The sequence below is a fragment of the Cetorhinus maximus genome, chromosome 11 (genome assembly GCF_964194155.1).
Source record: "Cetorhinus maximus chromosome 11, sCetMax3.hap1.1, whole genome shotgun sequence".
NCBI lineage: Eukaryota > Metazoa > Chordata > Chondrichthyes > Lamniformes > Cetorhinidae > Cetorhinus > Cetorhinus maximus.
In genome coordinates this window covers 15,355,412-15,380,587 of record NC_135889.1, presented here as the reverse complement: position 1 = coordinate 15,380,587, position 25,176 = coordinate 15,355,412, and the positions used below count along the sequence as shown (strand labels likewise).

Below are 25,176 nucleotides of genomic sequence, written 5' to 3'. Positions count from 1 at the left end.
TTGTAGCGCACTAAATGTTTTTTAAAAAAGAGCAAATTTTGCTGGAAAAATGCGTGTCTTAACGCACAGTGTATCGACAGTAAGTTCAGGGGATGAAGTGATGTACTGTGAGTTGCGAATCTCCAGAATATGCAGATCGATTTACACCGTAAATTTGCTTTGCACGTACAGCATCCCGTCCCTAGCTACCCTGTTAATTTTTCAGTCTTGTTGGAATTGGCCATTACCCATTAAAATGGCTGCAGAAAGTTAGGGCTTATAATTATCAAAGTTAACAGCATAATAAGACATAGGAGCAGAAATTAGGCCATTCAGCCCATCGAGTCTGCTCCGCCATTCATCAATCATGGCTGATAAGTTTCTTGACCCCATTCTCCCACCTTCTCCCCGTAACCTTTGATCACCTTACCAATCAAGAGCCTATCTATCTCAGTCTTAAATACACTCAATGACCTGGTCTCCACAGCCTTCTGTGGCAATGAATTCCATAGATTCACCACTCTCTGGCTAAAGAAGTTTCTCCTCATCTCTGTTCTAAAAGGTCTTCCCTTTACTCTGAGGCTGTGCCCTCGGGTCCTAGTCTCTCCTACTAATGGAAACATCTTCCCCACGTCCACTCTATCCAGGCCTTTCAGTATTCTGTAAGTTTCAATCAGATCCCCCCTCATCCTTCTAAACTCCATTGAGTATAGACCCAGAGTCCTCAAACGTGCCTCATATGTTAAGCCTTTCATTCCTAGGATCGTTCTCGTGAACCTTCTCTGGACCCTCTCCAGGGCCAGAACATCTTTCCTGAGATACGGGGCCCAAAATTGCTCTCAATATTCTAAATATGGTCTGACCAGAGCCTTATAAAGCTTCAGCAGCACATCCCTGCTTTTATATTCTAGTCCTCTCGAAATAAATGTCAACATTGCATTTGCCTTCCTAACTACCGACTCAACCTGCAAGTCAATCTTAAAAGAATCCTGGACTAGGACTCCCAAGTCCCTTTGCACTCCAGATTTATGAATTCTCTCCCCATTTAGAAAATAGTCTATGCCTCTATTCTTCCTACCAAAGTGCATGACCTCACACTTCCCCACGTTGTATTCCATTTGCCACTTCTTTGCCCATTCTCCTAACCTGTCCAAATCCTTCTGCAGCCTCCCCACCTCCTCAATACTACCTGTCCCTCCACCTATCTTTGTATCATCTGCAAACTTAGCCAGGATGCCCTCAGTTCCTTCATCTAGATCATTAATGTATAAAATAAAAAGTTGTGGTCCCAACACTGACCCCTTCGGAACTCCACTAGTCACCGGCCGCCATCTTGAGAAGGACCCCCTTATCCCCATTCTCTGCCTCCTGCCAGACAGCCAATCATCTATCCATGCTAGTACCTTGCCTCTAACACCATGGGCTCTTATCTTACTGAGCAGCCTCCTGTACGGCACCTTGTCAAAGGCCTTCTGGAAGTCCAAGTAGATAACATCCATTGGCTCTCCTTTGTCTAACCTGCTTGTTACCTCCTCAGAATTCTAACAGATTTGTCAGGCATGACCTCCCCTTGATGAAACCATGCTGACTTTGCCCTATTTTACCATGCACTTCCAAGTATTCTGAAATCTCATCCTTAATAATGGACTCTAAAATCTTACCAATGACCGAGGTCAGGCTAATCGGCCTGTAATTTCCCGTCTTTTGCCTCACTCCCTTCTTAAACAGGGGGGGTTACATTAGCGATTTTCCAGTCCTCTGGGACCCTTCCTGACTCCAGTGATTCCTGAAAGATCACTGCTAACGCCTCCACTATCCCTTCAGCTATCTCCTTCAGACCTTTCAGTTTTCCTAGCACCTTCTCCTTGGTAATGGCCACCATACTCACCTCTGCCCCCCCCCAACTCTCTTGAACTTTGGGGATGTTACTCGTGTCTTCCACTGTGAAGACTGACGCAAAGTACCTATTCAGTTCCTCCGCCATTTCTTTGTTCCCCACTACTACTTCTCCAGCGTCATTTTCCAGTGGCCCAATGTCCAATTTTGCCTCTCTCTTACCCTTTATATATCTAAAAAAAACTCCTGCAATCTTCTTTTATATTACCGGCTAGTTTACCCTCATATTTAATCTTCTCCCTCCTTATTTCTTTTTTAGTTGTCCTCTGTTGGTCTTTGTAGGCTTCCCAATCCCCTGGTTTCCCACTGCTCTTCGCCACGTGTGTCAATGCGATGCCAATGCCTAAGTGTCAATGCAATACCAATCAACCTCTATGGCTCAGAAAGGGAACAGTTTAAACGTTCAGTCTCATTCCTACATGTGTCAATTCTTCTTAGAGATTTAAACACTTCACATTTTATTGTTTTGTTACTTTTTTTCCTTTCTATTTTTCTCTCTTAATTCAGTCTTTCTCTCCCTCTCTCTCTTTCTTTCTGTACTTGACTTGAATTCACCTTATTTCCTTCACTGTCGTTTTTCTGTTTCTTTCTCAGTCCCTAAACCTCATTGGTTATGGAGATGGACTGTTGGCCCTGTCGTTCACTCAGGCCCCGCTTGCTCTCAGCAGGCTCATGATCAGCTCACACTTCTGGCAAGTTGCAGGGCAAAATATTTTGAGCTAGAGGGCGAATGAAGGAAGAAAATGTGACTATTGCGTGTGCCGCAAGATGCCTCCTGCTCCAGCAGGATCTGGGCCAAGTATTATTGTTATGGTGCGTTCTGTTACACTGTATCTCACTTCATTGCGGTCCTTCTAAAGTAACAGTCCCTTTTCTTCCCAAACTTTTCTAATCTGCTGGCTGGCTGGTTAAAATTTAACAGGAAGGACTGATGGTGTATGGATATGTTGAATAAAGAACAGGGGGACATTTTGAATGAAAAATTGTGAAACCGTCCCCTTACTTTTTAAACATGGTCAAATGGAAACTGGAAAGGAGAGATGGTGAATGCGCAGGGTTTTTTTTTGCTAAACTTTGTCTTAATTGGAAAGCAAATTATTTTTATCTAGATGTGTTGGAAGGTAGTGAGTCAAATCTAAATGTTTTTGATTCCCGTAGCTTTCTTTTGTTGTAAGTTTGCAATCTTTGGTTCTTTGAGATAGAATTTTAATGGAGATGTGTCTTGCTCAAGGAAGGGCTTTGATGTTTGACGTTGTAGTGTCAATGTTTTGCTGCTAGGTGCTGCTGTTGGCGTGCCACTGACTGAGGAAGAAGCCAAGGTCTGTATGGTGCATGACAAGTACAGTGAGCTCACTCCACTGGCTGCAGCGTACGCTAGAGCGAGGGGTTAGTATCAGCATTTACTCCTGAACGCGGTGGGTTTAAAAATAATTGGGATTGAGGGGAAACCAGAGCTAAAGGCCAAAAATGCTAGAAATATAAAGCACCTGGAACAGGAGGCCATTCAAGCCCTTCAGCCTGTTCCCTTGCCTTTCAGTTAGTTCGTGGTGGATCAACTTCATTTGCCCGTCTTGGTCTTTTTTTTTTATATACTCGTTCCCAGGATGTGAGTGTCGCTGGCGTTTGTTTTTTGGGGGATAGAATTCCAGATTTCCACTCTCCTTTGTGTGAAGAAGTGCTTCCTGGCATCATCCCGGAATCATCTAGCTCTTAATTTTAACTTTTGCTCCTTGTTCCACGCCCCCCCCCCCCTCATTTTGTCTGGACGGCCTCACCAGAGGAAATAGTCTGCTCCAAAACACCACATCCCTTAATCTTCTACGCTCGGGTGAATTTCATCCTTAGTCTACGCAGCTTTTCCTCATAATTAAACATTTTTGGCTCCGGTATCATTTCAGTGAACGAGGATTGAACCACATGGGGTGGGAAAAGATCTTTATGATAACTAACACAAATTTCACCAGTTTATATTCCAACTGCCTTGAGATAAAGGCCAACATTCCATAAGCTTTTTTAAAAAAATTCTTTTGCACCCGTCCAATAGATTTTAGGCCCAGCACAAGAGTGGTTTCTGCTCCAAAAATTTGAATTAATAATTCATTTGAGTTAAGAGGAGTGGACTTTCAGGCTATAGCCGATGAATATATTTTGAATATATTTTGTCCTATCTCCCCTCAAGTATCTAGAACTGCGTTGGTTTGGGTGCCTTATCCACGCCTGGCTCTGGCCCTGACTAGATGCACTGTGGTTTGAACCGAGTTGCCGTGGAAACCTACCCAAGCTGTACCATTTGCCCTGCAGGTGCCGACAGGATGTCCTCCTTTGGCGACTTCATCGCCCTGTCTGATGTTTGTGACGTTCCGACTGCCCAGATAATCTCCAGAGAGGCAAGTTCGAGAAGGGAGGCGATTGGAGAGACCTTTTGTGTTTGCAGTAACAAAAGCTCCACGGGGCCATTTTGGACCTTGTGAAAAATTGAGGGGCCGTGTGAACTTGATGAAAGTTGAGCGCAACAGTGTAGTCTTAAAAGGTTGGCAAAAGTGTGCCATCCGTATTTATCAGAAAGAAAACCTTGCATTTATGCAGTGCCTTTCGCAACCTCAGAATGCCCGAAAGCACTTTACAGCCAATGAAGTGCTTTTGAAGTGTAGCCACTGTTGTAGGGAACATAGCAGCCAATTATTTTTAATTCACTCACGAGGTGTGGGCTTCGCTGGCTAGGCCAGCATTTATTGCCCATCCCTAATTGCCCTTGAGACGGTGGTGGTGCGCTGCCATCTTGAACTGCTACATTCCATGTGGCGTAGGTACACCACTGGCACACCGCAAACTCCCACAAACGGCAATGAGATAATGACCAGATAATGTTTTTAAATGATGTTGGCTGAGGGATAAATATATTGGCCAGGACACGGAGGAGAACTCCCCTGCCCCTCTTAGAAATATTGCGCTAGGATCATTTACGTCCACCCGTGAGGGCAGACGCGGGCTTAATTTAACATCTCGGTACCAAAAGATGGCACCTCTGACGATGCAGCACTCTCTCAATAGGGCACTGGGAATTTCAGCTGAGATTTTATGCTGAAACTTCTGGAATAGGACTGAAACCCTGACTTTCTCACTCTGAGGTGAGAGTTTTAACCCACTGAGCCCCCGCTGACACCATCAGGAACCCTTTGGTGGGAATGGAGATCAAGAGGGGAAAATGGCATTTTTGGGAAACTGGATTCACAGTCAAAAACGGGATGAAAGAAATGGAAGAGGGAGTTTTATCATTCGAAAGTAGTTGAATTTTGGGGAAGTGCGAAGAAAATTGGGTGTGGGGGGTGGTAGGATGGGGAGCAGGAATTCCCTGAGAATCATTGGAACTGCGAGTACACATTTCAGTCAAGCCTGAGTGTGTAGGCCCTGACGTGTGGGCTGCTCCTACTAAACTGAAGCTGCCTGAATTACAGGTGTCGGATGGAATTATCGCTCCGGGTTACAAACAGGAGGCCTTGGAAATCCTGTCCAAAAAGAAAAATGGAAAGTACTGTGTCCTTCGGGTAAGTGGGTTAATCTCCCCTCTCTTCCCATGTTCCACCACGTGACACCTCTGCTTTACTACACCTTTTACTAATGCTGTGCAAAATCTGTCCAGGATGGCCAAAAACTTGCTTAAAATTGTAATTGCAATTGTTTGTCGTTTACCCCAGTTATTTCTCCACAAGTGACCGACAGGCATGGAGTTGTCATTATGTGGGGCCCGGGGCCCTGTTCCTCATCCTAATGTATGGGACTGGGGGCTTCCCAGCAGAGGTCCCGGAAAGAGAGAACAAGTTTGGATTTCTGTCATGCCTTTCGTGACCTCTGAACTTGCCAAGATGGGCCAATTTGTGCAGAGCAATGCCCCACCCCCAGCAATGGGATGAGCAATTTGCCTCTGTCATTTTGGTTGGGCGATGAACATCGATGAGGATACGAGGGATCGCTGGGGGCTGATTGATTGATTGTGGTGGCAAGCTCCCTATGCCCCCCCGCTCTGGACAAACCGGGACACGCTTGTCACTGGCGGACTCGAGGCTGAAACCTCGGGCCTAGATGCTCCATTGCACTCAGCCTCTGTATTCACACGCCCCTTTGCCGGGGCACCGCTGCCACGGTTCACAGGCCGTGTTTGGACACGGCCGTTGGGGGCGGGGGCTTTGACTCCAGGTTTTAAAATGACTTCCTTTTTTTTGCAGATGGACCCGGAGTACGAACCAGATGAGCTTGAAACGCGGACCATTTTTGGATTGCACCTGGCCCAGAAGAGGAACAGTGCACTTATCGATCGGTCACTGTTCAAAAACCAGGTCACCTCTTCCAAGGATGTAAGTGATTAGAATGGGCTCCCTCTGGTTATCGAATGTGCCATTTATTTATTTTTTTAACACCCATCAGAAGGGGCAGACGGAACCTCGGTTTAATGTCTCGTTTGAAAGGCAGCGCCTCTGATAGCGCAGCACTCCCTCAGTACTCCACTGCGCGTGTGTGTGTGTGTGTGTGTGTGTGTGCGCCTCAGCCTGGTTTTTGTGCTCAAGACTCTGAAGGCTGCCCTCTGTGCTTGGTAGGAGTGTGCATGTGTCTTGAGCATATTAAATGCCAGAACTGAGGATGAAACCATGTTGCTACTGTACACGCTAATGGTTTTAAGATTTTATATCCCTGCATGGTCGCACAGGTAGGCCTCGATCTTAGCCTCCCTTGCCCAGTGAGAATGGTGCACGCGAGGGATTAAAATTAGGCCGAGTTCGCTAAATGGCCTAGGATCTCTCTCCGGTGCCATCTTATCTCCGAGATTCGAGTAAGCTCCTGTTTCAGGCAGGCAGGGCCCTACTTAACATTAGTAGCCTGATGACATCATTAGTGCCACAATGTTACCTTAATTAAATGGCAGAGGGGGCTTTATGCTGAACCACTGCTGGTGCCCCGACCTGGTGTGCTGCCCCTCCGCAGGCCCCACTAAGACTCTCTGGGCCTCTCCTCCTCTCCCTGTCTGCACTGACATCGGCTGCCCCAGCCCTTGCCCATGACGTTGTGCTGAGGATCGTTTCCATGGCTACCCAGCATCCTGAGGCCTGCCGCCCCTGCCTCGATTTCCTGCTCACACCCACTGGCCCTGCCATCCATACTGGCCGTTCTGGGAAGGAAAGGCTTGTCAAATATTCAAATAAGACACAGGGGTTAAATTGGCTGCTGGGGTGGGTCTCATGCTGAGATGCTTGTGGGACCTCGCACCAGCCTGTCCCAGAGGCCCAGAAAACTCGAGGCTTCTGTCACTAGCCAGAAAATGTGATAATAGTCTGTACCTGAACCTGTGGCAGCATCCCTCTCCCCCTCTCTCTGCTGTAATATTCATCTTCTACATCAACCTCCACAGCTCAGTTCCAAATTGACCTTCCCAAAGCAGTCCTTAGATGGCTGGGTTTCGGGGGCCTTGTTTCCCCCTTCGCCCTGTTGCCAATGTGTTACAAGGACGGTCTTTCAGTTGCTGTTCTCAGGAATATTTCAGTGACTGTGTTTTTCCTCTCTCTCTCTCTCTCTCTCTCTAGCTGCCAGAATCTGCTGTCCGTGATTTGATAGTAGCCAGTATTGCTGTGAAGTACACTCAGTCTAACTCTGTGTGCTATGCAAAGGATGGCCAGGTGAGTCTGGAGCTATGTGAGGCAGCACTTCACTTCTTTCAGTTAGTGAACCAGATTGTGTCGGTGAGCGAGTTTCACCTCAGCGCTCCTCCTCACCGATGTTCATTCCGAAACCTGCTGCCCTTCCTGCTGCTCAGACCTTAGTCATCACCCCGAGTGTTTACGCCTCCAATGCCCTGCTGGCTGGCCTTAAAACGCTTACAAAACCACCCAGCAATACTGTCAAAATGTCCCACACCGCAGTAACCTTACCTCCCCCCGACCTCTGTACCTCACAATGTCTCCAACACTCCCGCCCCCAAGACCCGGAGCCTCCCAACGCTCTCACTATGTCCCTCGCTCCCGTTAACCCTCCTCACTCCCTGCTGTCTCCAAGCTCTCTTCCCCGGTATGCCGAGTTCAGAATTCACATCCTTGTTTTCCTAATCCCCCTGGCGTTCCCTGTTTCCTGGCGTCTCCCGCGCTGCTCTAACACTGGCCCACTCTTCACCCTCTGCAGCATTCCTGCCTCCGGGAGCCCCCTGCCCAGATCCTCGCACCTCCCCACCCTCCGTTCCTGCTTTCCCGGACAACTCCCTGCCATTGCTCCTCCTCCCCAAACCCCTGGCGAGCCCATTCCCAATTCCCTTGTTGTAAAGTGTGATCGAAGAACCTGTGGGGAACACGCTGGAGAATTCCCGGTTATTGCTGCTTCCCTTGACCTCTTCAGGGTCACGGGTGAGCTGGGTGGCAGGACACCCTGCGGTACACACCTCTGGCTTCCAGGTGGGGGAGGGTTCGGGGCACTGCGGAGGGGGTTGGGTGGGTGAGGGAACGGTGGTGGGGGGAGTAGTGAAGATCTGGGGCTCGGGACTTGAACCCAGGACCTTCTGACGAACTAAGGCTAGCAGTTTAAATGAAGCCCAGGGATTGAAATGGCCAAGGGGCCCCAGGCTGAGATCCCTTTGTGGTTCCCATCTCCTCCTTTCCACCCCCCAGCCAGTCCCGGTTTGAACACCTGCCTCTCCCACTCCCCCAGGTATAACCAGAGTCTCTGTCTGTGGCATGAAAAGGTCACGTGAGGAGGTCTCTCCGCATGAGGTCTCATCTACATTCACAATTTGTAGTTGCAAATCAGCCTCGGCACGGCCAGGCTTCTGGGGCCTGGCTTTCCTCTTGTGCCCCCATCAGTGCTAAATTTTAAGAAGGGCCTGGTAATATTGGCCGCTTGAGAACAATAAGGGTGGGGAAGGGAGTCACCTTATCTATCCCTGGCCCTGATTGTGTTTCCTGTCGGGTGCCCCTCGATGGAACGTTATCCATGTTGCCCAAGGGGTGGATGGACATTCGGTGTATGTGGAGAAGGGCCCAGTGGTGGGTGCTGAGGCCTCGGGCTGCCCATAGTGCTTGTGCCAGCACCTTTGGGATGGGAGGGTGAGGTTGGTATGAATTGGTATGTGTCCTACAGTTGGAGCTGGCTTGGGTTGGTGGGCACTGGGCTCTCTCGGTTCAACTGTTGGCTGCTTTTCCCCCTCCCCCAGGTGGTTGGCATCGGTGCAGGCCAGCAGTCCCGCATTCACTGCACCAGACTGGCCGGCGACAAGACCGATCACTGGTGGCTCCGTCACCACCCCAAGGTGCTGGCCATGAAGTTTAAAGCGGGCACCAAGCGGGCAGAGATCGCCAATGCCATCGATCAGTACATCGGCGGGACAATGGAGGTAAATGCGCAGTGAAAGATCTCCCGCGGTGAGTCCCTGGTGGGGGGGAGGGGCAGGGTGGACCAGGCTGCTCTGACACTCGGTGACCTGTCTGCATCAGCGGTGGAATTTCTCATACCTCTGCTTGATTAATATCACAAAGAGGCAAAGGTCAGCCACTGCCTATTGTCATTGCCTGGAATCAACACAGAAGCTGATTGCTGTGTATGAAAACTCAGCAGCCTTCTCCTCCTATTATTACCTCCCTCTTAATGTAAGTCCATCAGAGAAAACAACGTGTGAATCGGGTTGTGTTTTTATATCCTTTGAGAAAGATACAGCTTCCGTTTATATAGCGCCTTTCACAACTTCAGGGCATCCCAAAGTGCTTTACGGCTTCAGTGCTGCATTGGACTGTCAGCCTAGATTTGATGCTCAAGTCTCTGGAGGGAGATTTGAACCCACAATCTCATGTCCCCGTGAGGTGGGTGGTACTGACTAGACCCGTGTCTGATGTACCCGGGGCCTGTTTGCATGTGTACTGGCTTCTTTGAGGACCTCTCTGCTGTTGGGTGTCCAGGACATGGTTTTATGTTTTTTTTTCCGCTGTTTTTCTTGCTGACCCATCAGGCGGAGGATCTGCCCAAGTGGCAGGCGATGTTCGAGGAGGTCCCCGAGCTGCTATCGGACACCGAGCGCAAGAACTGGATCTCGCGGCTGAGCGCTGTGGCTCTGAGCTCTGACGCTTTCTTCCCATTCCGTGACAATGTTGAGCGTGCCAAGAAGGTCAGTGGCATCCGTCGGCAACAACTTGAGTGTTTGCGTCGCCTTTAAATGTAGGGAATCGTGGGCGCACTCATGAGGTCAAGATGGCTGGTTGGGATTTGGGGGTTTGGGTGGAGAGGTTGGTATGGAACGTGGGAGGCACCAGGCCTCAGGTCTGTGCTGAGATGGGTGTGCGGCTGGTCTGACACTTAGCCTCAGTGTCCCAGGAAAGCTTAAGGGATTGGGATGGGTCTTATTGGACTCGGCCTGAATTCCAAGGCCTTGAGTACATTTGGGTCTCCTTGGAAACGCAGTTGGATGTCTGGAATTAAACCATAACTTAAGGCGGTCGGCAGAGCCCAAGGGGATAAACTGCAGTGAAAGCCCCAAATGAACTGGATGCGAATTCTGTGAATCCCAGCGCCACCAGGAATGGCCCCAACTCTGATAATTGCCAACGTTTATTGTCCAGCCCTGGGCCTAGGGGCTGGAGGGTGACCAGTGTCCAAAGGACTGTACCTCATCACCTTTTGGGAGAAGCTGGCGAGAAAGGGGGACTAAGTTTGGTAACTGTGCTCGATCCAGCCGTGCAGCAGCTAATATATAGACTGTTAATCTAAAGCACGGCTGTTTTTATGCTTTGTTTCGATATCCTACCTTTGGAGGATGGTCCTGAGGTAAACTGCAGAGAATTGAACTGCGTCTGCAAAAACATGCATCTGATTATTGAGATGTGTGTTTGTCTAAGAGCACTGCAGACGTTTCTCGCCTTCTCTCTCCCTCCTTCACATTGAGGTGCAGCCCAGTGGACACCGGTCAGATTGCAGTTCCCGGACCAAGCGCCTTGCTACATGTATGTGCTCAAGGCAACGAGAGCATGTCGTAAAATCTGCGCAAGATGTTGGTCACGTAACAATTGAGAGCCGTGCGCGGTTTTGGCCAACCCATTATGGAGAATATTCTGGACTTCTGGGAAAGATGCATGGTAGATTTGTCACCAGCAATGTGAGGATATAGCTGCGCCAAGAGATTTACAGGATGAGTGTCGCAGGGCTAGCGCAGAGGTTACTGGGGCTTGAGGGGAAGTGTGATGTTTGGAGGGAGCTAATAGTGGAAGTCCCGTCAAATCTGAAATGAGGCAAGATTTGGCACTGGAGCACGATGGGTGGTGGTGGTGGAAGCACAATGTTTCCAGCTGATGCGCAATTGGGATCTGAGATACATTATTACAAGTAGCTGCTGAAGCTGAGGTAATCGGCATGTTTACACTGGGAAAGAGCAGGAAAGCCCCATTAGAGTAGGTCGCATTGATGTAGAACGGATACAGTTGGCTTGCTGCGCCGAAATCTCTACATTGTGGCTGGCAGTAATCTTACTTAACGTTTATTTTGAGCCTTTCATCATTCCAAACAAATTAATGATAATTGTCCACTCTCTTGAGTATCAGAGACCGGGTTGGATTTAATTACATCCAGCGAAGAAAAAAAATCAGACTTTTTTTTTTCATGTGACTGCTTCAGATAGCTGCCTGATCAGACCCTGGCCAAAAATGGCTCCAGTAAATTCTACCATCTGAGTGGGCCTGTCGCACCCTGTTATAACAATATGCTACCAAAAAAAACCCCTAAAATTTGTCTTAAAATGCGAGTTTACATTTTTGAGGACAGAATAGCTTGCATTTATGTAAAATCTCTCAAAAGAGCTTTACGTCCATTTAATTATTTTGAATTACAGTGATTGCTTTCAAGGTAAACAAAGCAGCCATGTTGTGTCCCACAAGATCTCCGAGCGGTGGCCATTTTGTCCGGCCCTGACCTCACTGGGTGTATGGGACACATGCCATGGGGAGGGGTCAAATGACAATCAAGTAGGAACAGGAGGAGGCCATTCAGCCCTTTGTGCCTGTTCCACCATTCAATTAGATCATGATTGATGTGTACCTTCAGTCCACTTACCACCCTTGAATGGCCTAACTCAAAAGTTTAGTTCTAATTTCAAGGTTATGCCCCCTTCAGAGAGTTTTTTCTCTAACTCCCCTATCAAGCACTTTTAATCATCTGAAATCACCTCAATTTCAGCACAGCTTAATCGTCTGTACTCAGTCCTAGTCTGTGCAACCTGGCCATGTGATTTTGGCACCGGTATCGTTCTAGTGACTCTGCGCTGCACTACCTTCAAGGCCTTTCCTGAGCTGCGGTGCCCAGGGGAGAACACGGTGTTCTAAATGTGGTCTCACCCGAGCTGTAGAATATAAACTGCATCTGTTAAATTCCCTCTTTTCTCTCTCTCTCTCTCTCTCTTCCCCCCCCCCACCCCACAAACAGAGCGGAGTTGATTTCATTGTTGCCCCGTCTGGATCAGCAGCTGACCGAGTGGTGACCGATGCCTGTGAGCAGCTGGGTATAACCCTGTTCCACACCGCCCTGCGACTCTTCCACCACTAGAGGGCCTCACCCTCCGTTATTGGCCTGACCTCGGGGGTGAGACGTCTGGAACTGACCGTTAACGTTTAAGAGAAAGGAGCTGCGCTTGGGGCCTTGCACCGGGGCAAGAGATTGACTTTGGAAACTAAGCAGCTCCGGCGACTTCCTTTGTAGTTTTCAAGTTGTCCGGAGCGAGGTGGCTTGACCACTCGCTGAAGCAATGTTGGTTTCTAAATAAATCCGTACAGGCCGGAAACGAGTTGTGGATTACTGTGGGAACAGGGAGCCGTGCAACGGGCAAGTTCCAGCACCTTGTGAGTTAAACCTCTCCAGTTGGTGTGGGGGGGGGAAGGGCTGGCCTGACAATTCCCTTTGGAGGATTCTGGTCATCGCAAGCCTGATCTGTGGGCTGGTGTCTCTAATTCCCCCCCTTATTTTTCTGTGCTCCACCCTATGAGGGTAAGTGAAAATGGGACAGAATCATGCAGCAGCTCAGGAGGAGGCAACTCGGCCCATTGGGCCTAGGCCAGCTTTTGTAAGAGCTACTCCAGTTAGTTCCACTCTCCCCTGCTCGTCCCTGTCCTCAAAACTACAGGCCAAAGCCAAATAACTAATGAATCCAGCAGGGTGTTTAGAAGAATCTTCACTCAGAGTGATGAGAATGTGGAACTTTTTACCGCATGAGAGTATGAAACAGAAATATGTGCAAATAAGGTTAGATTAATGAGGGTTTCAGCGGTGGGGAGGAGGGATCATAAAGACCGGATCTGTCTCGGTGCTACCAAATTCCCCTTCTGAATGTTACCGTAAACCTGCTCCATTTCAGACAGCATATTCAATATTACACCCAGTAGAGAAACACAGGCCAGTTCTGCCCCCCTGAGCTGTGTTTGAGAGGTCTCCAGGTACAAGTGCCGGAGGAGGGGAGACAAACCACACAGCTTCTCTTTTTGGTTTAACAGTTTTATTTCAAACGAGGATTTTCTGCCTGTGGTTAGAAAAAAAACCACCGGCGTCTATAAGCAGTCACCGATCACGCTAAATACACCAACAAACGAAAAGATTGCCTTGGTTGGCGCCAATCCTCATTTATGTTAACAGTCTAAAAGGTTTAAGATAGAATAAACACTGCATTGGGGGTGGTGGGGGGAGGGCAAGGTTTTGATAAATAACAGCTCATTACAGTTAAACAATTACAACATTATGACTATTAGACACTTGCCAAGGGTCCTGCAGCATTTTGTAGAGTAGAAAGATGTGATTTTTATCAATTAAGTAGCGGTGTTGTTCATTTCATCCTTTACTGAATAGGCTGTGATCAGGTCAAGGGGAAGGCGTTTGGTCTCATGGTGGTGGGTGAGGTGTTTCCAATCGGCTATGCTCAGCACCTGGTGTCCGGTTCAAGGCCAAACCAAGGTTTTGTTTTCTTAATGGGCAAAGTCTGTGGTTGCCTTCGGCTTGCCGTGACAGACGCTTTCTGTGCGGGTGAGGCCGTGATGTGAAGGGTGGAGGAAGCAGAGAGGGTGTGAGTGGTACTGAAGTTGGCAGAATGTAGTCAGAGGTGCTGAACACATAACGATCTCAGGAGCTCCCATCGCTTTTCCAAGAATCCGTCGCCTGCAGCTCTGCCCTTGCTGTCCTGCTGCCCTACTCCACCTTGTGGGAGTCAGCCAGCAAATCCCCTGGGGCCAGGCATTCCATCGGGCAGGAAATGTACTGTGGGGAGAGCGAGAGAAAGCATGTTGTTAGAAACGTTGCCAACACTAAAAGTGAACAGCTGTATTTAAGCTCAGTTTCAGCTGAGAAAGTGACCTCTACAAACAGCCAGGAATCAGACTGGCCCAGACCTCAGACTTTAGAGAAAGTCCGCCTGAGGCTTCGTTGAGGTATAAGTAATGGCCTGGACACCAGAAGGTCCCTGCTCTTTGTACTACCTGAGAGGGTAGACACTGTGCCTTGGTTTTTAATGTCCCCTCAGAAAGCCTGACAATGTAGTACTCCCAAATCGACCGAGACTATTTTCTCAAGCACCACAGGTAGGGTTTGAACCTACAACCTCCTGAATTGACACAAGAATGCTACCTACTGAGCACTCTTATGCTTCCGGTATTAAGGGGGAAGGCAGGGAGGCATTACTATTTGTGCACGTGGGATTATTGGAGAGAGTGGATCGTATTTACCACAAGTGCTTGTTGAAGGAAAGGCACTTTGGACAAGGAACAATTTCGAGGCCACAGGGTGTGAGATGGCAATGCAATTGCAGCAGACAGCTGTAGTGTACTGTAAACTGAAATTTCGGTGTCCGACTATAATGAATTACAGGCTGCCTGCAATTTGGTTAATGTGCAACTACTTTATAATGAAGAATTGTGGGTTGATTTTACTCCTGTCAAGTTGGAGGATGTTTCAGATAGTGACCTTGCTTACCCAACCCGTTCACAGTGAAATGCTGCTGTTGGTAATGCGGCATTCAATGCATTCCCTCCACTCCCATCCATCCTCCATTACCTTTACACTGTTTCCAGTCTCTGGAAGTTGCTATTACTAATAGGTCAGGAGGCTAAGAATGCCTGCTGTCTCTACGTTTAAAAGATACATCACTCTCAGGATGTGGGCACCTGGCAAGGCTGGCTCTCTAGTTGCAGGAGGAGGAGGTGGTGAACTGCCGGCAATGCCTCTGAAGTGGCATAGCAGGTTAAGAGGTGTCCATGTTGAGGGTGAGACTGGAGTCATGTACATGCCAATATTGGGGAGGGTAGCAAGTTGCCTTCCCTTGAAGAAGGGACTTCAATAACCAGTTGGTTTCTCATGACAATCCCCACAGCTTCGAGGTCTTTCTGATACCTGCTTTTTATTTCCTGGCATTGTTCCTGCTACAGTGTTGATCATTGAGATTAACCTGCTTAAGACTTTGTTTCAAAAGGAAAGCCATTTTTGCCCCAGATGTACCGACTGGATTTGTACTCACTTTTGATCCATATTTCACCAGCATGTGTGTGGGCGTGTGGCTGGAAGAGTCGGGCAAGAGATGGCTGGTTCCACCCTGTGCGGGGTCAGGCTTGTGGCAGTTGCTGCAGCGCCAACCCTGTAAAAGAGAGAATCCACCTGTTTCAACAACTCGCATTTATGTCGCACCTTTAACGCGGTGATGTGTTGTGGATGCTTCACAAGCGTATAATCAGATCGAATTTAACACCAAGTCATAGATTTTGGGACAGATGGTCAATAAACTTGGCCACAGGAGGTAAGGGAGATGAGGAAGAACGCCAGAGCTTAAGGACACCAATGGTGTTGTGATGGAAATTGGGCAGGTGTAAGAATCGGCCAGAATCGGATAAGCAGTGATCAGAAGGTTGTAGGGCTGAAAGGAGCCACAGAGATAGACCAGGGCAAGGCCATGGATGGATTTGAACAAAGGGTGAAGATTTTCAAATCAAAATATTGACCAAGTGGGAACCACCAAGGTCGGTTGGTGAGCACCTGGGCGATGGATAAACAGGGATTTGTCACCTCCCAATTTGCTGCAGAAGCTTTTCAAATCGTGGGAATAACAACAATCCTGAGAATGCACAGGGTCATTTTCCCCTTTCTATGGCGAAAGGTCCTTGCCTCTTGACAATACTCAACCTCTTCGATTTGTGTTGAGAACACTGCAGCATGCCTGGCCACACCCCCCAGTCCATGGCCTGGCCACACCCCCCAGTCCATGGCCTGGACACACCCCCCAGTCCATGGCCTGGACACACCCCCCAGTCCATGGCCTGGACACACCCCCCAGTCCATGGCCTGGACACACCCCCCAGTCCATGGCCTGGACACACCCCCCAGTCCATGGCCTGGACACACCCCCCAGTCCATGGCCTGGACACACCCCCCAGACCATGCTGCCACCTGCAGAGTCAGACCATGACCCCTACAAAGGATTTAGAGAGAATTTGGGATGTCACGATACCAATTTACAAAAAAAAAAGGACATTATTTGAGGGTGAGCAGTTCAAATCCTTTTTAATCGATTTGTATGCATTAGTGTCAAGGCCAGTGTTTTCGAAAGCTGCCCCCAGGAGTCTAACTGCCCCCACTGCTGTGTGCTGGCCTGTGGTTCCTTGGCAGCGGGTTACAGGCGTGGCAAATGGTGGGCATAGTGGGGATACAGGCTGAGAGGAGCAGCATAGATACAGGGGCTGAGGGAATCTTGGTGGAAATATTCACTTCTCAGTGCTTGTTCTCAGTCTGGAGCACTCCCAGAACTGCAATTCAATGCTGAAACTCCAAAACTTCAGGCCCAGCAGTGATTCGGGCTGTGGCTCTTTTTTACAACTGCTTTACAGCCAATGAAGTGCTTTTGATGTGCAATCATTGGAGGAAATGTGCAAGCTGTGACCAGCTCATTTTATTTTAAATGGTGTTAACCAGGATGCTAGTGAAAACGATCCAGCTCTCCTTTGTGCTAAATGTTGAACGCTTGTCCAAGAAAGAAGTGACCTCCATTCAACCTCTCATGTAAAGGGTATCACTCCCTCAGTTCTGCACTGGCAGCGACAGCCTAGATTTTGTGCTCATGTCTCTGGAGTGGGTCTTGAAACCACAGCCTCCTGATGCAGAGGGAAGAGTGAGACTCCCAACACCTCAACATCTCTGTCAGTATGATCTCCACTCACTGCTATTCTCGAGGGTTGTAATGAGAAACTCCTCCTCGTGTGCCTGTGCCCAGCCCCAGGTTGGATCGGCCCATATGAATTTCAACACAGACCCTTGGAGTTGGGGAGAGGACTTTTGGTGCTTGGCTGTGTCTCACATCCATGCTCTTAATGATAATCTCGAGATGCCTTAGATATTAAAACAAAATAAAAGTCCTTTCATTGTTACCTGTTGTCCTCCTAAGCAACTGCATGTACAGATGGCACCAAGGTACTCCTTCTGCCATTGTTCACCCACATTATACACATTCCCTTCATCGTAGCAAGTGTCTTCATCTGCAGATAGAACAGACAATATGTTAGCACAGCTGATGGCACCTCACTTGTGTTAGAAATCATCTTATTGCTCCATCTTATGCAATCAATGAGCAGTGTGTGCGAGAGAGAGAGAGAGAGAGTGTGTGTGTGTGTTAATAAGGCACTTCACAGGAGCATTATGGAACAAAGTTTGACCCTCAGCCACAGATGGCCAAAAGCTTGGTCAAAGATGTAGGTCTGAAGGAGGGGGAGAGAAATAGAGTTGGAGAGCTTTTAGGAGGGAATTCCAGAGCATAGGGCCTGTGTAGGTAAAGGTGTGGCCACCAATGGTTAAAATCAGGAATCCACAAGAGGACAGAATTAGAGGGGAGCAGAAATCTGATGGTTGTGGGTTGGAGAAGGTTACAGAGATAGGGCTGAGGCTACAGGCGGATACAGGCAGATGAAAAAAAGAATTTTAAAATGGAGACGTTGCTTGACCAGAAGTCAGTGTAGGTCAGCAAGCACAGGGGCGATAGGGCAATAGGACTTGGTGTGAGTTAAGACACAGGCTGCAAAGTTTTAGACGATGTCAAGTTTACGGAGGATAGAAAGTGTGAGAGCAGCCAGGAGCACATTAGAATTGGTTGTCTAGAGGTAACAGGCTGAATGAGGGTTTCAGTAGCAAATGAGGTGACACAAGAGTGGAATCAGGCATGTTAAATGAATGGGCCTCTCTGATCTGAGGAACCTGAATGTCTTGTCTTGAAAGGAGGAGAGTGGAAAAGTATAAAAGCATGTGGAACAATGTGGGCATTTTGCAGGCTTTTGGAGATGAAAATCTGTTGTTGTTGAAGGTGTCCCACTTACGCGGTTCACATTTAAATTCCCCCTTTCCGTTGCCTACACAGGTACAGCGGAGCATTTGGCCGGTCTCACTGCGACGGTCCCATTTCTCGCCAATCCTGTAGTTCATGCCATTATCGTGGCACCACTCTGGGCAGAAGGGGGATGATGAAAGCAATGGTTACTGATGGTGCTTTAGTGTGGAATCAAACTTAAGCAAATACCCATTCACTTTTAATAGAACTGTTTCACCTTGAACTTATACGACACCTACCTTTTGTGTTCATCTTTTGACGGACTTCAGTCCAACTCACCTGGTTACCCAAGTATTAATTATGATGAAAAACAATAATTCACAAAAAGCCAACTGCAAGATCAGTGCTCCAATAGCCAAATAAAGAGTATAGCTTCCTCATCAATCGAACCCCATTTTCTTCTTGGGCAGAGCTCCTGAAACATGGGGGTGGGCTACTGAAACACACACAAGACTAAAGCACGGTGGTCTTTTTTAAACCAAAGCACATTCCTTCCAGATTGATTTGAGCTTGTGATAACTTCGAACAGGGACCTTATTCAGTAGCTTGGCACTTGTGTCCATAATTTAAGTCTGTGTGAGAAATATTAATAGTCTTGCTGACACACAGACCTGCAGTGTAGTAAGTCAAGGCCACTCCGCCTAGTGAGTGAGTGCAGGTGTCCTGTCTTCCACATGGGTCAATGTTACTGTGAGGGTCCAAGCCAGGTGAGCAGCAAGGACCACCCAAAGGGCTTAGATTTGGTTCATATTGGTTTTAATCAGGGCAATGCTGCCAGGGCTGGGGGGGGGGGGAGGCAGAGGGCCCTGGTTTCCTCCAAATTGCCTTGCATGGAGATCAGGCCGGTGGATACCAAAAGATATGCCCGTATTGGCACTGCCCAGTTGCTCTGTCCTACAGGGGTGCCCTCCCACAGTTTCTGCCATCTCTGACCTAAAGGAAATGATTGAAATAAAAGTGGCCGTAGTCCCAGAGGACCATAGGCTGCTCTGTCATCGGAGAGAGACGACTGGTGGTGAGTTTAACCTGAAGGTCACCATTCCTCAGGCGAAGTTGAGAAGGCAGGGCCTTCATGGATGACCTCAGCCAGTACAGGAATTAAACCCGCACTGTTGGCATCATTCTGCATCACAAACCAGCCGTCCAGCCAACTGAGTTAACCAAGCCGGCACCAGTGGGCTCAAACCTAGTGTAGCCACTGCGATCGTGGCCTGGGGTGGGGTTCTGGGCTGACAGCGCCTAATTTAATTTTTCAGCCTCTGTTCTCTTCTAGCCAGCCAGAGACGGAGGGCATTCAGCCTGCTGTGCTGCTACTACAGGAAAGAGTTTCTCCCTATTTACTCTATCAAAACCCCTCATTGTTTTGAACACCTCTATGAAATCCACCCTTAATCTTCTCTGCTCCAGGGAGAACAATCCCAGCTTCTCTAATACTTCCAGATGATCCTCACCCCTGGTATTCTAATAAATCTCCTCTACACCCTTTTCAAAGGACTCCCTGGCTTTTGTACGCCATACTTATGTTTGGAGAGCCAAGGTGAATTTCATAATCTACAAGAGCCATTGTTGAAACAAACTGTAAATCTCAAATCTCACTCTTCCATTTGTGTAACCATTATCAGTCAGTGCATAAGACAACATTATGTTTTTACATGGTTTTCAATATACCCAGAATCATGGGAGGACAGTCCCTATACATGTGCATCCTGGATGCCTTGGAAAGTCACTCCAACCTTACGCGACACTTGGTTTTTGGCCAATGTTCTGATTTCCCAGTTTGGTTGAGTGGCAGAAGCAAGACAATTCCCCATGTGACCACTGTGGCCACATGTCAAGTGGTCATCTCTAGTCATGTGAAAGCTGGTAGGGGTTGGACTGGCCGTGGGAAAGAGGGACAAAGGAGCCAGACCAATGCACCCCAGCCATGTTTGTTCATTTCAGCTCTTTCTACAGAAACATTGTGTCTCAAACATGCCGAGGGACATTTGGGGAAAGAAAGGGAATTGGGATAACGGGGAGAGGGGTCTGGGATTGTGGGGAGAGGGGTTTGGGGTAATGGAGAGATGGGTTTGGGGTAACGTGCAGCAAGCTACTCACTAGATGATTCACACTTGAAATGACCACTTCCATAGCCTACACATTTACACCACAGTTTGTAGCCACTTTCAGACATTCGTTCCCATTCCTGACCGATGGAGTAATGGGAATTTGTGGTGGTGTCGAAGCAGGACCCGTCAGAGATGATTGTTGAGCTTTCAGGAGCTGCAATGTAAAAACAAAGAACAGGCTCAATAAGATGGAACGATCCCAATACTTCAGCTTTGTTTAAATCCTCGCTTAAAATCCAAAGCCCTCCATTGTCAGCTGAAGCTCAGTTGACAGGATTCTTGTCTCTTGAGTCGGACAATTGTGGGTTCAAATGATGCTCAGAGACCTGAGCCCAAGGTCCTGGCTGACATTTTCAGTGCAGTACTGAGGGAGTGCTGCACTGTTGGAGGTGCGGTCATTTGAATAAGAGGCTAATCTGAAGCCCCGTCTGCCCTCTTTGGTGGATGTACAAGCTCCCATGGCACCACTGTGAAGAAGAGAAGAGTTCTTGGTGTAAATAAAAACAGAAAATGCTGGAAAAATTCAGTTGGTCTGGCAGCATCTGTGCAGCGAGAAACAGAGCTCGCTTTTCCAATATGACTCTCCTTTTATTTAAGAGTTCCCCCTGGTGTTCCGGTCTATATTTATTCCAACGCCTGAAAATAAATTAATTGGTCACCCTCATATTATGGTTTGAGACCTTGCTGCGCGCAAATTGGTTATCACGCTCCCACATTACAACAATGATTATAATTCAGAACATACTTCATTGGCTGTAAAAGTCTTTGATGTCCTGCGGTTGTTAAAGGCGTTATATAAATGTATGTTGAAACTGAGAGTCCTAGCTGCAGCCAGGTTGCCCTGATAGCTTCAGCACAGCTATGTTAGCTGGTAACTCTCCCTCCTAACTTCAGGGTGGTGTAATGTCGATAGGCAGCAGCTAAACAAGGTCAGTGCAGGGAGGGTGCAAGATTTAAAGTCAGCAGGGCTGAGAGAGCTGTCTTTTAACCAGTGCTAAAGAAATGGATAAGAACGTGAATGTGGGGATAAAACACAGAGCTAACAAGTAGAGCCTGTATTTATACACCATCTTTTCATCACTCCCAAAGCGCAGTAAAACCAATGAAGTCCTTTCGTAAATATTTTTCGGAAACAAATGCTCTGGCCAATGTGCACACAGTAACGTCTGAGACTCAGACCACGAGCAAATAATCAGTTTTATAATCCTTTATTCTTCCGCAGGATGTGGGTGTCACTGGCTAGGCCAGCATTTGTTGCACATCCCTAATTGCCCTTGAACTGAGTGGCTTGCTAGGCCATTTCAGAGGGCAGTTAAGAGTCACATGTAGGTCAGACTGGGTAAGAATGGCAGATTCCCTTCCCTGTAGGAAGTTGGTGAAGCAGCTGGGATTTTACAACAATCAATGAGAGTTTCACAGTCATTGTGACTAGCTTTCAATTCCAGATTTTTTTTTGTTTGAATTCAAATTCCACCAACTGTCATGGTGGGATTTAAATCCATGCCCCCAGACATAAGTCCAAGAGCATTATCACTATACCACCGTCTCCCTGTCATTTAATATTGCTGGTTAAGTGATAAATGTTGGTCAGTGGGGAGGGGAGAACTCTTCTGTGCTTCTTGGAAGTGGTGCCCTGGGATCTTTTAAGGTCCACCTGACAGGATAGGGGGGGCCTCGGGTTTGGAGCCTCCTCCAAAAAGTTGCACCTCTGACAGTGCAGCATCCCCTCGGTGCTGCAGTGGAGTGGCAACCAGGATTTTGTGCTCAAGGAGTGCGACTTGAACCTCTGACCTCCTTAATCAGAGAGGAGCGCACCTCCTGATGGAGACACAGCGAAAACCACGTACACGTGTTTGTCAGCTGACAGGAAGGTGCAGAACGTGAGCGAACAGAGCTCTATCAGAGAAGCGATGAATTCTCTGTTGATGAGGAGAGGGGCAGCCTTATATACAGATCACCCATAATATGAGCGTATACAGCATTCCAAATCACAAGGACAACTTTTCATATCAGTGCCCTCTCGTAGTCCCTCCCATCTCTCAACATTACTCGTGTGGTTTGTTTATCCAACTGCCCTGGGCTAATCCATATTGACTAAAGAATTAAAGGCTGCTACTGTCTGCTGCCTGACTGCACCACTGTAAACAAGACCGCAAACTTGTCAATATTTGATTTCCAAGGGTGCACACTCACACTCGCGTGTGCGCTTCAATCAGCTTCACTGAACAGAGACAAGGCTGGTGAACAGCTCCTACAGGCCCACGTTCTTAGCACTGGTTCAACTGAAAGGGACAACACACACTCCCCCCAGGCTGCCCAACCTCGCCACAGCACCTCCCCAAGGCCCAAGGCCCAGCCCAACTCTCGAGGCATGCAGAGTGCAGCCAATTACTAAAAATAATTTTGCCGCTGGTTTCAGCTGCCAAAGCAAATGGCCTGACTGCTCTTACCCTGCCAGGCAGAGAGGTGTCTCAGTGCCTTTCTGAATTAACGCCTCTGTGAGGTTCACTGTTCAACCTGCACCGTCTACAAGTGTTTAACCGGAGGTGGGTAAATATACGCGGTTATGCTCCCAATGGGCAGATCACAGGTAAAATTTCCAGATTCACCGAGAATTTGTGGATAAGGTCACTCTTCCTGGCAGTTGGTCTCATATTTAAAATCCTCAATCATTGTGTTCCGATCCCTCCGTGGCCCCAACACTGCTATCTCTGTTACCTCCCCCAGCCCCACAATCCTCCAAGAACTCCTTATTTCGCCAATTCTGGCCCCTCGGCTATCCCCCATTTGAGTGATTCCACACTGACAGCTGTCTAGATGTCAGGCTCTGGAATTCCCTCCCTAAACCTCTTTTTAACACCTCCAGAAGCTCCTTAAAACCTACCCCTTCAATCAAGCTTTGGGCCACCTATCCTACACCTCCTTAAGTGGCTCAGTCAAATGTTGTTTGTTCGCACTCTGGGATGTTCTACGACATTAGAGGTGGTACATCAATGCAAGTTGTTGTAGTAGAGGATCCAGCAGGTCAGGGCCCTCATTCGTGCATTATAGACTGAGGCACTGGTTGGTGATGAGTCAAGTTGCCTTTTCATTACAGGGTTCCTGGGTGTTACCTCTTGTCCACAAACTAGAGGGCAGCCACACTCACCAGGCGGGTCTCAGCTACTTTTACCAATTGCAGGTGCCAGCAAAAGAGAAGTGCCACCAAATGCCCAACAGGCCTCGGGTGGGTAGAACCTGAGCTCCCTGGGTCGTAAATGCAGTTCCCTTTTGGGTTGAACAGTGCTGAATGTAAAACATCAACAGGGGTGGTGCACGCGTCGATTTGGTGGAGGCGGGGGAGGGGGGCACGGTGGTGGTGAGAGGGGTGAGGGGGGAGTGGGGGTGGTTTGATTGGGGGAGGAGAACAGGCCCCAGTGGAGGGGAGTGCTGGTTGTGGGAGAAGGGGAGACAGTCCCCCTAAGGTGCAGGGGATGGAGAAAGACGGTATAATTAAATGTTTCTGAACTGTAGAGGAGCCTTAAGGTGGAATTCCCACCTCAGGCTGCCGTGTCGGGGGAACACTTGGAAATTTTGTTGAGCTTGTGACAAAAAAAAATGTACTACTTACACGAATGTCCGACAGTGATGACGTCCTGAAGAACTTTCTGCTTCCCTTTCCCATCCAGAGCTTCGACGAGGATGTTGTACTGTCCCCCTACCACAAGGTTGGGCAGCACAGCATATGTTGAGGTTCCTGGCACCCGGAGCTAGAAGTGAGATTGAACGAGATAGATTTGACCTTCTCTCCAATTCCCCTTTTATTCTCGCGAACAGCTACCTCTTGTCTTGGGCGGGAGTGGGGTGGTTGGTGGATAACTGTAACCTCACAGCGAGGGGCCTCGCTAAACACACCTCAAGTACATTAAACGGCACCCAGGAGTGGAAGGGAGGGTCCTCCTTAGGATTGCTTAGTGGGCTTGGCCTAGTGGTGAGGTCAGGCCCTGGGGCCCCAGTTTGACTTAAGTCTGATTAGAGCTTGTTGATCTTGGTAAAAACATTCATGTAGCCTGGGCAAGGAAGTGTGATTAAGAGGGTCCCACTATTGCCTGTTTTCTATTGAGCCTCTCACACTGCCACCACACCATTGATTTCACAGTCCTGAGCAAGATACTCTATTAATTCCAGCACTCAGGCTCTGTTCTCCTCCTTTGGGAGCTCAGTGCCATTCAGCTACAGTCAGGGCTGAACTCTTTTTCCATTTGGGATGCTCACTGACAAACTAAAGGCGTCTTTTTACACCAAGGCCAATGAATTGTGTTTTTCGTTGTAAAATCGAGTGGGACCATGGGATGCGATCCCCAAATGATAAGTGAAAATCCTACCACCCCATTCGACAATAACGGACATTCAGGCTTCAGGCAGGTCTGAACCCAGTCTTGAGATTCTTAAGTCACTGGGAGAGAGTAACTTGAGGTGGCTTCTCATTGCCATCAGGCTGGTGCTTAATTTCAGAACACCCACAGTGGACTGTAACCAGAACTAAAGTTCCACCCTTCTTGACGCAGAGCTGAAAGTGCTACCACTAAACCAGTCGTCACTCTGTTTCCTACAATACGTGCCATGGCCTCTCTGAGCGAGTGCTCCAACTGTGTGCCTGATCATCAGCCAGTCCGTGGGTCATTATGGACTGATTAGTCTGGAATGTTACGTGTTAGGGGAACAGTGGCTGTACATAGGTCAAGAACCAGATAGTTATCTTAACATCTGCAATTTGGGTTGCCAACTCTGGTTGAAAGGATACCTGGAGTCTTCCCAATCTCTAAATGACAGTCAAATAGTCTTCTTTCCCCCAAACACCACCCC

General features: G+C 48.3%; 2 protein-coding genes across 3 annotated transcripts in view; one reads left to right on the top strand and one right to left on the bottom strand.

The window, feature by feature from the left end:
• atic (5-aminoimidazole-4-carboxamide ribonucleotide formyltransferase/IMP cyclohydrolase) overlaps positions 1-12,712 on the top strand; it is a 29,984-nt gene extending 17,272 nt beyond the window's left edge. The window contains exons 9-16 of the mRNA XM_078551569.1: positions 3,154-3,261; positions 4,177-4,262; positions 5,331-5,420; positions 6,099-6,227; positions 7,449-7,541; positions 9,062-9,241; positions 9,851-10,006; positions 12,310-12,712. Of these exons, the coding sequence (XP_078407695.1) occupies positions 3,154-3,261; positions 4,177-4,262; positions 5,331-5,420; positions 6,099-6,227; positions 7,449-7,541; positions 9,062-9,241; positions 9,851-10,006; positions 12,310-12,429 (962 nt within the window). The 3' untranslated portion in view covers positions 12,430-12,712. The remainder of the gene's footprint in view (positions 1-3,153; positions 3,262-4,176; positions 4,263-5,330; positions 5,421-6,098; positions 6,228-7,448; positions 7,542-9,061; positions 9,242-9,850; positions 10,007-12,309) is intronic.
• A 638-nt stretch (positions 12,713-13,350) lies between these two features.
• Positions 13,351-25,176, bottom strand: part of LOC144686410 (fibronectin-like) — a 95,444-nt gene continuing 83,618 nt past the window's right edge. For both annotated transcript variants that reach the window (XM_078551565.1, XM_078551566.1), the window contains exons 40-45: positions 23,942-24,080; positions 20,321-20,485; positions 18,213-18,338; positions 17,275-17,381; positions 15,377-15,493; positions 13,351-14,124 (exon numbers count right to left, since the gene is read on the bottom strand). In XM_078551565.1, coding sequence (XP_078407691.1) covers positions 14,056-14,124; positions 15,377-15,493; positions 17,275-17,381; positions 18,213-18,338; positions 20,321-20,485; positions 23,942-24,080 — 723 coding nt within the window. In that variant the 3' untranslated portion in view covers positions 13,351-14,055. The remainder of the gene's footprint in view (positions 14,125-15,376; positions 15,494-17,274; positions 17,382-18,212; positions 18,339-20,320; positions 20,486-23,941; positions 24,081-25,176) is intronic.